The sequence below is a fragment of the Sciurus vulgaris genome, assembly GCF_902686455.1.
Source record: "Sciurus vulgaris genome assembly, chromosome: 1".
In the NCBI taxonomy this organism is placed as follows: domain Eukaryota; kingdom Metazoa; phylum Chordata; class Mammalia; order Rodentia; family Sciuridae; genus Sciurus; species Sciurus vulgaris.
In genome coordinates this window covers 112,565,311-112,580,722 of record NC_136461.1, presented here as the reverse complement: position 1 = coordinate 112,580,722, position 15,412 = coordinate 112,565,311, and the positions used below count along the sequence as shown (strand labels likewise).

The following is a 15,412-nucleotide window of genomic DNA, read 5'->3' as shown; positions in this document are numbered from 1 at the left end:
GCCCAGCTTTGAGGAAATCTGAAGTAGAATACTGTACCATCTTGACCAAAACTGGTATCCATCACTACCATGGCAATAATATTAAATTAGGCACAACATGCAGAAACTACTACAGTGTGCACACTGGCTATCATTGATCCAGATGATTCTGACATCAGTGCAAGCATGCACAGTTTTTCTCTTAATTAACCTTGCCAGAGGTTTTTTGTTTGTTTGTTTAAAGAAAAGAATATAGTCAAGCCATGAATGGAATCAGCCACTGGAAAGAGGTGGCAGCAATGAATGGGTCCCCAATCTGGAAGCAGGTTTTAAGATCTATACTTCAAAATGAGTTCCAAGCAGCTTTCCTCCTGGAGCCAACTCTGGTAGTTAGTACAGGAGAGAAATTACTTGGGACCTTAGGCTAGTAAGTTACTTGACTGCTCAGGGCTGTTTCTTTCTTTACCTGTAAAGGGAGTAGGACAACTCTCTGGCTCTCAGAATTGTGCAGGTGCTGCTCAATCTTTTTTGCTTTTCCAGAGGAGAAGGACTCAGGTGGGACTTGTTCTCCCTTTTGGTCCTTCCTATTTTGGTCAGTCAGACCAACCCAGAGAAGGTGGCCCTCAGATAGACTATGAGCTCTTAGCTTAACAAAGCTTCTTTTGACAGTGAAGAGGTTGGTTATGCTGAATAGGCTGGGCATCACGTGTTTAGCATGTTAATTGTTCTTTCTTCCGGCCATTCTAGTGGGAATCACAAAGACCTGGGATTTATCTCCCTTTAACTCTTTTCCCTCCTATAGCTGGCCTGTAGTACTTGCCTCCTGGGATTTTTTTGGTGCTGGGAATTGATCCCAGAGGTGCTTTTACCCATGACTGTATCCCCAGTCCTTTTCGTTTTTATTTTGAGACAGGATCTTGCTACTTAGCTGAGGCTGGCCTCAAACTTATGATCCTCCTGCTTCAACCTCCTAAATCACTGAGATTGTGTGTGCCTGACACCATATATATATATGGAATTTCAGTTTGGGCTGGGGTTGTAGCTCAGTGCAGAGCCCTTGCCTTGCACGTATGAGGCACTGGGTTCAATCCTCAGCACCACATGAAAATAAATATATTGTGTCCATCTATAACTAAAAAATATTAACAAAAAAAAAAAATTCAGCTTTTTAAACTTTATTTTATCTAGTTGTGCCTGACACCCTTTGAGGTTTTTTTAAATAAGTGATTTGAAACTTAACTGCTTGAAGCACACACACTATTCTACACTTGAACTCCACCGAGCCTACTTGCCACTGATTGTTGTTCCCCTCTGATGGGGCTTGATTCTTGCAGTGAGCTAACAGGGATTACAAATAAAACAGGTGAATTGGTTGAGTGGAGGTTTACTACACAACAAAGTGCTTGGCCTCTGTGTCAACTGGCTAGAGCCTCATAGACCTTCTTTCCTTGCTTCTGGATTCTCTACTAGATTGGGATCAGTTTGAGCACTAGAAGTGTAATTTCTGGGAAACTGGGATAACCCTAAACTTTTTTTTTTTTTTTTTTGTACTGGGGATTGAACCCAGAGGTGCTTAACCATTGAGTCACATCTCCAGCCCTTTTAATTTATTTTTTATTTTGGGAGAGGATCTTACTAAGTTGCTGAAGCTGGCTTTGAACTTGGCGATCCTCCTGCCTCAACCTCTTGCACTACTGGGATTACATGCGTGTGCCACCGTACCCTGCCTAAACTATTTTTATTAAGCTGTTAATAGCAATTTTAGACACCAGCTTTTGTTAGTGGTTTTCTCTTCTGACTTCTTTTCTTTTCACTGCTAGCTTTAGATCCTAGGAGATTGGACCCAGAATTATAGGCAGCAGAAAACATGGCAGGGGATGTCCCAGCCTTGTGTCCTATGTCCAATGAGTTGCAATTTTCAAGTTCGGTCTCAGTAAGACTTAACATTAATATGACTCTTCCTCTCCTCTCTTCCCCTTCTTCAGACATAATGGGAACATCCTTTTGGATGCAGAAGGCCACATCATCCACATCGACTTTGGCTTCATCCTGTCCAGTTCACCCCGAAACCTGGGCTTTGAGACGTCAGCCTTTAAGCTGACCACAGAGTTTGTGGACGTGAGTCAGGAAGCAGAGGTGCCTCCAGGGTCACTGTTCTTTCTCTGCCATGGCAGTGGGAGCTGATGGGCTCCCCACCACCCCCAGATTAGGGATGAACAGAACAGAAATGGCAGTAAGTCAGGGTGAGGCAGGATTTCCTGGGAGCTTTCTGCCTTATATGGGAGTAGGGAATAATGGAGTTTGGCATGATTGCCCTGAGAAAGGTAGTAGTAGTTCTAGAAGGCTCATAGGACAGGGATCTCTCCTACCATAATTCTGTGGTGCACACTCTTCTCCCTCCCCAGGTGATGGGTGGCCTGCATGGTGACATGTTCAACTACTACAAGATGCTAATGCTGCAAGGGCTGATTGCTGCTCGGAAACACATGGATAAGGTGGTGCAGATCGTGGAAATCATGCAGCAAGGTGGGGCTGGGGAGAGGCCAGGGGCCGGTGGTACCCTCAGCATTCCCATTCAGGATGAGGCCCTAGAGCTTAGCACTCTCAGAGAGTTGAGCCCACCTCAAGATTCAGATTGGTTGAGGGGGCGGCGGGAGGTGGTCTTGGTTTCCAGCTCTGGTCCAGTGTCATTTCTCCTTCAGGACATTCCTTCTGACCCTGGCAGAGCTGGGCCTGGGAGGAAGAAGGGGGCTGCAGAAATGTCCTTGGCACCCTCAGGGAAAAAAACAGCCCTATTTATAGCCTCCTGGTCCTTCTAATATCTCTATCCCTTTACAACTGAGTTTCTCAATCTCTATCCATTGTTCTTCTCTTTACCTACTCAGGTGTTTCCACCATACTTTCCTCTCCATTCTACTTTGAACTGCTTGCCCTGACCTCAGCTCCCCCATGTCAGGCCACCTTCCTTTTCCCACTATTCACCTATCCTGCTCTGAGCTGAATTTCTCTCATCTTTTATCTTCTACCATGTTACTTCCGCATTACCTTGATGTCCGTAGTCTTTTGCTGAGTATCCCCTCCTCTCTGAATTCCCCTGGGCCCCAGTCCTTATCCCCCTCCTCGAGGCTCCAGGTGGATACCACATCTAAGCTGCCAGTCTCCTCCTCCCCACCCTTGCCCCTACCCCACAGGTTGTCGCCGTTGCTCAGGAGCATCCCCATCTGGCCCCATGATGACGGTGGCCCAGGTCATCTGTGAGTGTCAGACGTAGCATAGGCAGAGGCTGCAACCAGATAAGTGTGCCCAGCTCAGGGCCCATCCCAAGCTTCTTCCTGGCCTTCCTTTTGGACCCCCAAAGTCTGCTCCCTCAACCCTCTTTATGGCCCTCTCCCATCCTCTGCCCACATACCCTCACCTACAGAGGGGCTTAGAAGCATGGGATGCAGATGAGCTTAAGACAGGACCTCCCACCAGTTCCTTTTCTCTGCACAGAATTGAATCCACAACTTGAGAGATCTCTGAGGTGGGGAGGGAAGGGGCACTTCAGGGATACCTGCCTGTGTTCCTGTGGTTGTTATTACTATACCTCCTTCCTATCCATGATCCTCAATCCCCACTGCTTCCCTCCAGGTTCTCAGCTTCCTTGCTTCCATGGTTCCAGTACCATTCGCAACCTCAAAGAGAGGTTCCACATGAGCATGACTGAGGAGCAACTCCAGCTGCTGGTGGAGCAGATGGTGGATGGCAGCATGCGGTCTATCACCACTAAACTCTACGATGGCTTCCAATACCTCACCAATGGCATCATGTGACACCCTCCTTCTTGGGCCTGAGTGGTGGGGGGATCCAGGGTACCTTCCCCTGGGAGAGCCCTTATCTGAGAAATCATAAACCAGGAAACCCCACCTACCCAACCATCCACCCAAGGGAAATGAAGGCGAGAAATATAAAGGATCATGTGGTAACCGTGAGAGCTTGCCAGGGTGGGAGGAGCCGGCCATGGGGTCCAGACTTGCTGGGGCTTCCTGCCCCTCATTGTGTACTACCATCTGACAGGTTCCAGGACTCACAGCCCTCCAGAGAAAACAGGTGACGAATGCAAGGGGCACCTGGCCTTACTCCCCCTCACCAGGATCTGAGAGGTTCTTTCCACAGGCTACCCCTTATCTGTTCTGGGTCCCAGGAAGAGGGAAGAATAGGTTCTTGGTACTTAGGACTTGATCCTGTGGTTGGCCTTTGGCCATGCTGCTGCCCAACTCTATATATTCTCCCAGGGACTGACCCCTGCCTGAGTTCCCCTTGACAGGAGGACTCTGTCTTAGGGTCCTGCACTTGCTGAGGTTCCCCATCAGTGGGGTTGAGAAGGGGAATGACAATCCCTCCAGTTACTGAGGGTATTGGCCTAGCCATGGGTAATTCCTATCCCTGATCCCTTCCTCATACCCAGGGAAACAGCTCTCAATTTTTTATTATTTTTTGTTTGAAATAAAGTCCTTAGTTAGCCATCTGTGTCATTTGAGTTGTTCCCTTTTTGAGGGTAAGAGTAAGCAGATGCCTCAACGTCCAAGATACAAAAGGCACCACACAGAAGTGATGGCTTTCCCCTGTTTTGGTTAACACCACCTCTTTCCAGAGGACACCCCCCATCCCCAAGTTCTGACTCACCCCCTCCCATCAAGTCTAGTGTTCAAGTCACATAAAAAGAGAAGCCTGGATGGGGATTAAACCACAAGCAGTTTTAATGGTCTGGTTTTCTCCCTCCTGTTTCTCCCACTGTTAGTATTATTACTACAAGAATAAAGGATTCCTGAGAGCCTGTCCCCTCCTCTCCCTGGGCTCCCCCCCCCCCACAGGACTCATCCCACCAACCCCCTCTGGATTCCTGGGGGGAAAAAAGACAAGTGAAAGGCACTGCAGGGGTGGGGGCTGGAGTGCCAGGGAGTGTGCAGGGGGTGGGGTTTTGCTAGTATGGGCCCAGCCCAGAGGAAGAAATCCTAGTCTGCCTGAGGGAACTATGGAGGGTGTGTCCAGGGCCCCTTTCCCCCATTAGTCCTTTCCTGTGCCTATCTAGCAGACTTAACCAAAGTCCCATTCTCCCACCCACAGTTGCACACTGGGGATGTGCAGCAGGAGCATAATTAGTGTTGGGTTCAGAAAAGAGGAATGGAAGGCCCACTTGACTACAGCCCAAGGGCCAAACCCAAAGGAGGGTTGTAAATCACTATAACCCTGAAAAACTTTCTCCTTGAGGGTTAGGAGAGAAATTGAACAAAATGTATATTAGTTAACTCTCCAGCCCAGGGACCTGGCGGCAGCAGCAGTGAAACCCAGGCTTCCAGGGAAGAGGGAAGTGGCTGGTCAGTCCTAGGCCTGCAGCCTAGTTGTCCCCACTGCCCCCCTGCCGAGCCCTAATGAATGCCATGCCATGTGTGCGGAAATGAGTCTTGAGATTGAGAGGGCTGTCACAGCTCTTACCACAGACCTTACAAGTCAGTGGGCCTCCAGAACCAGGCAGGGGTGAATCTCCACCCTCTGGGTCAGATCGTGATGGAAGAGGGGCCTCCTCCTCCCCATCCCCCAGCCCCAGGACACTGGCTCTACCCACACCCCGTCTCTTCTTGTGACTGATAAAACGGTGTCGACTCAAGGAGCCAGGGGAGGCAAAGCACAGGCCACAGTCGAGGCACTGCTGGGCACCACCATCCACCCTCAACCCCACCATAAGGCTTTGTTCCACTGAGCCACCACTCCGATAGCGCAGGGGACCATGGCCTCCTAACCCAGGGCCACCCCTGGGGGATTTGGCTGGGGGTGTTGTGCTGTCAGGCTCCTCACTGCACGAGTCAGAAGACTGGCGTCGTTTCCGTCCTGAGCCCTGAAGAAGAGAAGAAAATGGGCCTCACCATCACCCCACTGTCCCCAGCAGCCTTGCCCTGGCTTCACCCTGCAGTCTCCCACTCCCGTGGCCCTAACACAGCAGGCTGGACTTCTGCCTACCTGGGCTCTGGCACCAGGCCCCCGAGCCAGGGTATTCCCTCGGCCAGGGGACTGGTCCCCGAGCTGCAGGCCATGCCGGACCTGGACATGTTTCTCCAGGATCAGGCGGCTACTGAAGGTGCGTTTTCCCTCTGTGCAATACCTGGAAGGGGAAGAGTGAGGGATGGCACCAGGGCCACAGACCAAAGACCAGGGCCTGTGGTTCCGGAGAGGCCATGGCTGCCAAAGCAGTGGGAGGCCTCAACCTTCAGACCTTAGACAAGGAGTAAGCCGGAAGTACCCTAGGGTAATATGCAGGGGTGGGGGTTACCAGGCAGGAGGGAAAGGAATGGGGAGCAAGGGTTTACCTGCATGGGTAAACTCGCTTGATTCCCTCGTGATTGACCCTGACGTGGCGCCTCAGGCTGGGGGCAGAGCAGAAGGAGCGCTCACACAGGCGACAAGGGAACTTTTTCACTGACTAGAAGAGCAGAGGTTGGGAAATTTCAGAGCCAGGTTCTAGGACTCCTTCCCCACTAGCACACAGGCCAATTCCAAAGCTGCCCTTCAGCCCATCTCACCAGGGCCAGTGGTCCTACTCACCTTACCATGTTCCTTCTTCATGTGAGCCACATATTCATCACGTTCAGGGAACCAGGAATGACAAAGGCCACAGGTCCAGCCCCCAGGCCCGCCACCCCCACCCTTGACGCCTTTGCTCCCCAGTTCCCTCCTGGGCCGTTTGGTTGGGCGGGGGGGCTCAGGGGAGCTTGGCAGTTCTTCTTCTTCTGAAGATGACGATGACTCCTCTGTGGCGGGGGCTGCCCCGCCCCTGGACACAGCCAGCTCCTCAGGCTCAGTCTTGGGAGTCAGAAGGGCCCCTCCAGCCCCTTTCCCAGCAATCTCCTCCCCCAAGCGCCCAGACTGATGGGTATTCTGTAAGAGGGAGACAAGGGGGATGGCTGTTTGTGGGAGAACTTGGCTTTGCAAAAACTCTCATTTTTCCCCTGCTCCCTCTTCCTGAGGGTTATGTGACCTTAGCTCAGGTCAATCCAGCTAAACATCCATTTCCATTCCTTGGCCCTTTGCTCCTGTACCTTGAGATGTTCCAGCATGGTCCTTTTTTGGGCAAAAAGCAGAGGACAAGATGGGCACTTAAAGACACTGACACGCTGAGGAAGCAAGTGCTGGTCAAAGTGTGAGGTGAGGAGGGGCTTGTGAGTGAAGACTGTGTCACACATGGCGCACTTGTAGATCAGCCTGTGGGGGTGGAGGGACAGTGCAGGCATCAGGAAGGGATGGGTGGAGCCCCACCCCCTCCTCCTCATGCTCCCTCCACAGGTCTCACTTGGCTTGCTGCGTGAGGAAGCTAGGATGCTGGGAGTAGAGGTGGGCATGGGCGCTGGGTGCAGACTTGAAGGCCATGGGGCAGATGGGGCACTTGTGGAAAACCTCGCAGTGTGACGCCTGGATGTGGGACTTGATGGAGTTCACACCCCCAAACACCACTGCGCAGCTAGGACACCTTGGGGAGGAAGTGGGAGGTAATATGGTGAGGTGGGAGTATCTCCACGCCCACTCCCCCAACCCATTCATTCGCAAAGCCTGGGTAGACTCCAAGAAGGAAATCAGTGGTGGAGCACGAGCAAGGTGGAGAACGGAGGGAGCTACACAGGTTCAGTCCCCATGAAGGTCTGTGGAGGCAGAGCTGGAGCTCCAGCAGGGGTCCTGCTTTTCCCCATCCTCATGGGGAATGACTAGACTGCTGGGTACCATATCTCAGGGCTGAGTCTGCCAACACAACAGAGCTGAGGGACACAGAGGATGGGGTTCTCTTTGAGAAGCCATCTAAACAGTGCTGAGACACATGAGACCTGAAATCCTACAAGAGGAGGGGTCCGAGGCACCTGTATCCTACACGGCGAGAGAAATGCAGACAGGCCTCCCGCAGATGGGTCTGAAAATTGGCTTGGAGAAAGTTGCCCCCACACTCAGGACAGACGTGGGGGGGTCGGTTCTTATGTGTGCGCTGGTGGGCACTGAAGCTGCAGCGATTGGGGAGCATCATGGGGCAGGATGGGCACACCTGTCAAGGGGGTTATTAAACAAGATAGGTCAATGCGGGAGCCCTGTCCCCTATTATTTCTTCTATTCAAGCCCCCAACACACTCCTGGATCACATTCCCATAGCATCTGGTTGTTCCCACCCCAGAGGAATGTAAAGGCAACTCACATTGCTGGTGGCCCCAGGGACAGGGGGCCCAGGCTGCTGGAAATGGGCTGCCATGCCAGCCTTGTCCCGGCACTGTTCCTTGCACTCCAGGCAACGAAAGCACGTATAAGCAGAGGTGGCAGGGGCAGCAGGCGGCTCTGTTGAAAGCGGCAGCACAGGGGCCTCAGTGGCAACTGTAGTAATGGCGGAAGAGGTGATGGCTGCCTCACTTTTGCCCAAGACAGGCAAGGCCAGAGGTCCAATAGTAGGTGGGACAGCTACAGGTAGCAGAGGCGTGATATCTGGCTGACCCACCATCTGATCAAGGGCTACAGGCCTCATGACCAAATGTGAGCACTGCATGACAAGCCCCTTGTCCTTGTGCTCGCGTGCATGCAGAAGTAGGCTGCACTTGTTGAAGAAGACTAGGCGACGGGCACAGTGGTTGCAGGTAACCTCAATACGCATGCTCCGACGGTCATAGTGCCGTGCCAGGCTCTTCTCCAGTGAGAAGGCATCCCCACATTCAAGACAGCGGTAGCCTGTTGGAGGCAGGGCCAGTCCAGCCTCAGCTGGTGGACTAAGGTTTGGCCTATAGGCAGGCAGCAGGTTCTTGCTATTGAGGATCTTGTTAAAGGCCTCCACCAGGCTGGACTGGGTCCGTGAGATCACAGTGCCACTTGCTGTGCCTGGCCCACTAGCCGGCTTTGAAGGCTGCACCATCACCACTGAGGCACCATTGACCTTCTGCCCGCCTGTCCCCAGTCCTGACCGCCCCTCAGCCTTGGGCAGGGCTTGGGGAACCAGGCCTAGCACATTCTTAGCCATTGTTTTAGGGCTGGTGGCAGCTCCCCCAGGCAGAACCACAGCTTTGCGGGCCACACTAGCAGCCATCAGCATAGCAGTGCTGGCATTCTGGATGGTGGCCACAGGCAGCACAGTGCCTTTTAGCCTTGTGCCATCGCCCAATTGTACGCTCACCACTTTTGGACCCTCAGGGGTTGGGGCTGCAGGGGACAGCTTCAGGAGGCTGGCCTCAGCCAGGAAGGCCCCCTCAGTCAAGGGGGCAGGGGGATCAGGGTCTGAGGGGACCCGGGTTACAGTCCTTGTGATATTCCCGCAAGATGTTTTAATGGTCTTGATCCGCACCTTGAGGGGCCGGGAGGAGCTGGAAGAGGCAGGGGAGTCATTGCTGTCCTCATCTGCAGCCTCAGCTCCACTGGAAGGACTCTGGGGACTTCTTGGGGGAGATTTGTCCACTGGCCCCTCATCTTCTTCCTTCAGGGTCTTACAGCTGGGCACTTTAGGGGAAGGAGGAGGGCTCTGGTGCCCCGGGGACCGCTTGAAAAAGGGCATTCCTGCAACCTGGGGAGGTGAGGCACTGGCAGGCACACCTGCAGCCTCGGAGCTGGAGCCTGAGCCTTGCTGGCCCAAGACCTGGAGATGATGGGGGCTGCAGCTGCCCTGCTTCAAGGTCCCAGCGGGTGGGGAAGAGCTTGGGGGCAAGAGGGGTGGGCCATTCTCAGAGGCCAGCTCAAAGGGAGAAGGGAAAGGAGGTGGGGTCATGGCTCCCTCCGGAGGTGGGGAAGGTGCAGGAGGAGGCAAGGGATCTGGGTGCTCCCCTGGTTCAGGCCCAAAATGAGCAAAAAGGTCCAAGGGAGCTTTGCTTTCCATGGCTTTTTCTTTCCAAGTACCCCCACCAGGAGGAGCTGGAGAGTGGGGGGTTCCTGGGAGGGATGGCTCAGGGCCCCCAAATCCATTTTGCATCAGGCAAGGTCCCACAGGCCCTTCCTTAGTTCCCCCTTCAGCCTGGGCACCTTCTCCTCCTGAACCCCCAGATAGGGTCTCAGACTGTTCAGGACATACAGTGTTCTTGACAATAACGCTGACCGTGGAAATGTCTGATGGCGGCAAGTCATGGTCAGAGGCCTGAGCTGGAACCTCAGGCTCAGCCCCAGCTGCTGCTGCTGTGTCTTCAGATTCACCTCCTGCACTGGTTTCTGGCTTGTCTGGGCTTCCTGGCCCCTCATTTTCTTCTGGCCCAGAATGGATGGCTTCATTTGCATCAATGTCAGGGATGTCAAAGGCAGCAAGGAGGTCATCAAAATCAGGGGTCTTCATGTCCCCCATAGCGGAATATCCCAGACCTGATGAAAAAGGAGAAAATGAGATGCTTGAAATAGGGACCTTGCACTTCTTCCCTCAGGATCTCCATATTTATCCCCTCCAACTTGGTATATACCTCCACCATTCTGTGAATCCTAGAGAGCTGCCAGAAGTGCTTGGTATGCCAAACTCCAAAATCAGAAGATTAGTGTGTACATAACAGTGCAAGCACCAAAACTTGGGGAAAAAAAGAGGAAGAAAGACTTTTAAGGAAACACAGAGGCTGGGCACAGTAGCACACACCTATTATCCCAATGACTCAAGAGATTGAGGAAGAAGGATGGCAAACTCAAGGCCGGCCTCAGCAACTTTGCAAGACTGCCTCAAAATAAAAAGGACTGGGATGTAGTGACAAATTCCTTCTGGGTTCAATTCCATCAAAAAAGGAAAAAAGAAACAGAGAAGAGTAATACAGGTAGGAGTTCAGTGAGTTTCTCAGTTGGAACCAGTTCATTTCTTCTAGTGTCCAGCACAAAACCAATTCATTGATACTAATGATGGTCAACACAATGCTCTCTAGGTTTACAGGTTTATTCGTGTCACCACAGGATCAACTCATATTCATCATGGATCTCTTGGGGTACACAGAAAGGCCATCTGTACAAAAGGGCAATGAGTGACTTAAGCCAACACTTAAGAAATTGTTCTGCTTTAGCTTTATAATGGGTCTTTATTACAAGCAAATTACTTCATTGACTTACTTTTGCTCTTTGAGAGGAAACAAGTAATCCATGTACCCACAGGGTTATTCTGAGTATGATATGAAAATGTAAATGAGAGACCCAGAATACGATTTATTATTTCAGCTGGGCCAAACAAGGACATGTGAGGTGGAGATGGTGCGAGGAAGGAACATGCACTGGACATTTAGGGTTAGGGTCAGAAACAAAAGTCAGGGGTCATGCAAAGTCAAGTCTGGAGCACTGAAGGCCATCACTGGCACCTGTCTAGCTTGGTCAGCAGGGAGAAATGGACTCAGGGAAATCACACAAGAGTTCAAGATGGAAAGAATAAAACACAGGAAGAGAGAGACAAAGGGAAGATAGAGGGGGAAATGGTGACGGCAGCTTGGTCACAAGGGCCCCAGCCTAGGCCTCTCCTGTCACAAACACCTGCTGCTCCCTCACCTTCCTTCCCCAGAGTGCCTCCTCCCTCCTCCCCATCTAGCTCTCTTAGGGCTAAAACTCTAGGGTACAAGCTTATCCAGCACAACTGCCAGAAATGCCGGCTCTCTCCCCTTGCCGTTTCTCCTCTAACCCTTTACCTCAAGTCTATCCCCTAATTCAAACTCCACCCTCTTTCAATTTTCCTTTAAAAACAGCAGCTCGGGGAGTCTCAACCAACCCCAGCCTGGCCCACTGCAAAAAAATGTCCCATAAGATTTAAGAGACACTAAAACAACAAAGAGTCCAGCTCAATATGCGAGAGACCAGGTCTATCCTCCACCAGTTCTTCCCCATTACTGAAGAAGTCTCTATCCTTACACTCTCCCTGCCCAGGATGCAAGCCATTTCCCAAGGCCAATTCTCTCACCTCTTTCCAGCCTTCAGACTGTAACTGTAGATAGTCCCAGCAGGTGGCAGCTGGCATTGCTCAGACCAAGGTGGGGGTTGGGGAAAAGGGTACCAACTAAAGGAAGAAAGGGGAGCCTTCCTTGCACGCTGCCCCCCCCCCCACACACACACACTTAATTCTTCAGAGTTAAAACAAAGCCCTAGCCTCTGCCTGATGAACAGAACTCTCCTTGGTCTGGCTCTCTCCAGATCAGGAGAGGCCTAGGGTACCTTCTACTCAGGCCCCCAGCAAAGTGGACTGCTGGAGTCCCGGTCAGTGAGGACTATAAGAAAACACCTGCGAACTTGCCTCTCCCACCCACCTTCCCCAATGGCGTGCAAGTGACTTAGAGGTCATCGATAGCCACCTAGAGCAGCCAGTTGATCCAGCACCAGAGCTCAAGGCCAAAAGCTCCCCGACTCCAAAGCCCAGGCCTTTCTGCGGCTGCTGCACCGGTCTCCAGGGCTCTCATCTCCCCCGCCCCCTTTTCCCTGTTCTTCCTCAAATGCCAAAGGAAGGGGCTTAACAGGAAGAGGGTGAACAGACTCGGGTCGGGTGGGGGCTCCACTGCTCTCTGCCCAGGCCCAAGGCCTGCTGCGCAGAGGAGGGCGAGGGGCGGGAGCCTGGCTGGGGTCGATTAGGTTGCGGCCAAGCTGGGCAGCGGGCGGAATTAAGTCCCTGCCATCTGCCGAGGGCTGGCGCTGGGAGTAAGTCCGGGGTTGCGGGGAGGGGATGGGATGTACATACAAGAAGCTAGAGGGGAAACTGAGGCAAGCAGTGTTTCTTTCGCTCCCACCGGCCGGGCCTCGGCCAGGCCAGGCCCTTTGGGAGCTGCCGCGTAGCACCTCGCGGCCCAGAACTACCCGAGAAGGTGCGGAGTGCGCATGGAAAGAGGGGAGGGGGCGGTCCCAGTATGACTCTCAGCTCTCCAGCCGGGGTCTGTCCCAACTCAGATCTCGTCCCCTCCCCTCCGTGCGCGGCACAGCCTCCTCCCCGCGCGGACTCCCAGAGGCTCTCTAGAGTGGGGAGAAAAGGGAGGGCGCGCGGCGGGCCCGGGGCGCTAGCTGGAATCCTGCCGGGGCTGGGACGCTGACTCGCGCCGTCGGGATGAAAGCTCCGCTCTGGCCGGGCCCAGTTCCCCCGCCCCCACCCCTGGGCACGGACACCATTTTAGGTCGCGACATCCTGCAGCCTCCGGTCCCCGGGCCGCACTTTGGTTGCCTCTCGGGCTGGGGCACCAGGACTTAGGGTCCCCTACCCTTCTTCCACATTTACCCAGCTAGGGGCTGTGCTTTTAACAGGCTGTGACTTTCGCCCATCCGACCCAGGAGACAGAAGTGCCGTCGGGGCCTTCCAACAAGCCGCCCCAGGGGGCGGCGCGGAGAAGGGGGTAGTTGACCAAGTGGGGGAGGGGCGGGGGCATTTACCCGCCCCCCCAGGGGGCGGAGCCAAGGGCGGGTATTTATCCCCAGCACGCTTACTTGTTCCGTTCCTAGTGCGGGCCCAAACCCGGCGGTCTCTACCCTGCTCCAGCGGCCACCGCTGCCGCCGTCGCCGCCCTCCCCGCGGCCGCCGCTACTTCCTGCTTCTCTCCGGTTTGGCCTCCCTCCTCCCTCAGACTCCCTCCGCGCTCCTGGTCTTGGCTGCCCGCTTTCACACTCGCCATTGGCCAGTACCTCAGTCGTTCAGTACTGCGCCCCTCCCAGGCCCGCACTGGGTTGGCCTTAAGTACTGCCGCTCGGAACTAACCCCGCACAGTCCTCTTATCCTCATTGGGCAAGGGCCCTAGACCCTTTGAAGAAGCCTATCCTCATTGGCTGCGCCCAAGTCCACCTGCCCCATCAGCGCATCTCAAGAGCAATTGGCCGCTGCTACTGTCGCTTAGAAAAAAGCAAGCCGGATTCCCTGCTTTCCGCCGGGAGGCGTGACTGTCCCAGATGGGTCTCCGCCCCTTCACTCACTATTGGCCGCTCGAAGCTGGAAGCCGCAGTTCACTAATGCAAATTTAAAGAACTCAGCTCCTGTGCGGTAGGCACTTGATACTTAGATCTATTTGCGCTGTTTGCTCAAGCTAAACTCCAGTGCCAGTGATGCAATGCAGACGTCCCAGAATGAGACACCATCCCAAACATTACGTCATCGGGTTGACCACTGCCTCGCGCTCGTTCCACTGCCTAAATCGTTTTATAATCTGGATGGATGAGATTCTCACGCGGACCAGCTCCTGGGCGATGGCGTCACCCATGCTCCTCCCTCTGCGGAAGGGTTTGGACTGGGCTTGGGCTTTGGAATGTGGAAGGAACCGGGATCTGGGGACTGGGACGGGCTTGCGGACCGGAAGTGGGGGAGAGGTGACGTTAGGAGTGCTGGCGTGGCCTGGGCCATTTCCAAAGAGTTCTTAAGGTAGCATGCTGATAGGTCTCCTAAGCATTGGAGGGAGGGACCCCAGCCCTATTTCCCGTTTAAGAGCTCTTTTTCCCCGCCTCCAGCACGAGGCGGGGGTGGGAACCAGGTTGATCTTTCCCGCGCTTATTTGCCCCGCCCCCTGAAGGCGGGGAAAAGGGAGGAGTTGTGCGAAAATGAATCGCTTTTACGCCCTCTAATAAGCACTGGCTTGCGGAATTCGTCTGCGAGCCAAGTGTGCCACCTCGCGCACAATTTAGTCCTCCCGCGCACCTCCGCACCCCACAGCGCGCGCAGCTGCTTCCAAGTGACGACGTTTTTATATGAGATTCTTTTACCTGCCTGTGGGTGCCAGTGATCCAGGCCTCTGAAGAGCACCCTGAGAGTTTTCAGGGATATAAACACTGCGTCGAAGTGTGAATCAACCTGGATGGGAATCTTGGGGCCACCACTTAACATACGGTGACATCGGGCAAGTCGCTTGACCTCTCTGAAACTGTTTTCTCATGGATAAATTGGGATTGTAATATCCACCTGACGAGATTATTTTTGTGAAGAGTTTACAGCGTACAAGTGATTTATAAAGTAATGACCGATGGGATTAGCGCACCCCCCGACCCGACCCTGATGTCTTCTCTCTCCAGCTGCCTATAGTTGCTACAATTCACAGCGATCTTTCTTCTCTAAAGAACTAATTAAGAGTCCCTTACTGGATGTAACCAATCGGCATTCATTCTCATCCCCTCCTCTGGATCTCCCAATAGGTATAACAATCACTACTCATATACTATGTGCAGGACCTATGATTAGAACTTCATGTATATAAACTCATTAATCCTTACCACAATCCTGGAAGGAGGTATTACTATGATTATGTCCGTTTTACTAAAGAGGAAACTGAGGCATAGACAAGCTAGGTTACAATTTATCCAAATTCAAAGGCAATAGAGTTAAAATTCTAAGGATACAGAAAGCTGAACACTGTATTTTATAGATTCCCTTGCCATCAGGGTTCTAGATAGAAGTTTGTTCTTCAATACAATGCACTATTAATTCATTTAGAAATATTTTGCCACACCATAGCACTCACCTGTCATCCTGGCAAGTTAGGAGGCTGAAGCA

The 15,412-nt window shown here is 53.0% G+C and overlaps 2 protein-coding genes across 12 annotated transcripts in view; one reads left to right on the top strand and one right to left on the bottom strand.

Moving 5' to 3' along the window:
- PI4KB (phosphatidylinositol 4-kinase beta) overlaps positions 1–4,482 on the top strand; it is a 28,177-nt gene extending 23,695 nt beyond the window's left edge. For 5 of the 10 annotated variants that reach the window (XM_079155185.1, XM_079155181.1, XM_079155176.1 and 2 more), the window contains 4 exons: positions 1,965–2,115; positions 2,385–2,505; positions 3,171–3,233; positions 3,610–4,482. In XM_079155185.1, the coding sequence (XP_079011311.1) occupies positions 1,965–2,115; positions 2,385–2,505; positions 3,171–3,233; positions 3,610–3,791 (517 nt within the window). In that variant the 3' untranslated portion in view covers positions 3,792–4,482. The remainder of the gene's footprint in view (positions 1–1,964; positions 2,116–2,384; positions 2,506–3,170; positions 3,234–3,609) is intronic. The other 5 variants (XM_079155180.1, XM_079155177.1, XM_079155184.1 and 2 more) reach the window with 3 other exon arrangements.
- Positions 4,483–4,861: 379 nt separating this feature from the next.
- Positions 4,862–13,524, bottom strand: ZNF687 (zinc finger protein 687). 2 transcript variants are annotated; one of them, XM_079155146.1, is made up of 9 exons: positions 11,867–11,962; positions 8,189–10,314; positions 7,863–8,041; positions 7,304–7,480; positions 7,053–7,215; positions 6,559–6,891; positions 6,324–6,436; positions 5,977–6,118; positions 4,862–5,854 (listed from the first exon to the last, which is right to left on the bottom strand). In XM_079155146.1, the coding sequence occupies exons 2-9, from the start codon at positions 10,295–10,297 to the stop codon at positions 5,357–5,359; spliced, it is 3,714 nt and encodes a 1,237-aa protein (XP_079011272.1). In that variant the 5' UTR covers positions 10,298–10,314; positions 11,867–11,962; the 3' UTR covers positions 4,862–5,356. The 2 variants fall into 2 exon arrangements, with proteins under 2 accessions (XP_079011272.1, XP_079011271.1); XM_079155145.1 differs by lacking the exon at positions 11,867–11,962 and adding an exon at positions 13,369–13,524 and having other exon boundaries at positions 4,863–5,854.
- Positions 13,525–15,412: the final 1,888 nt, after the last annotated feature.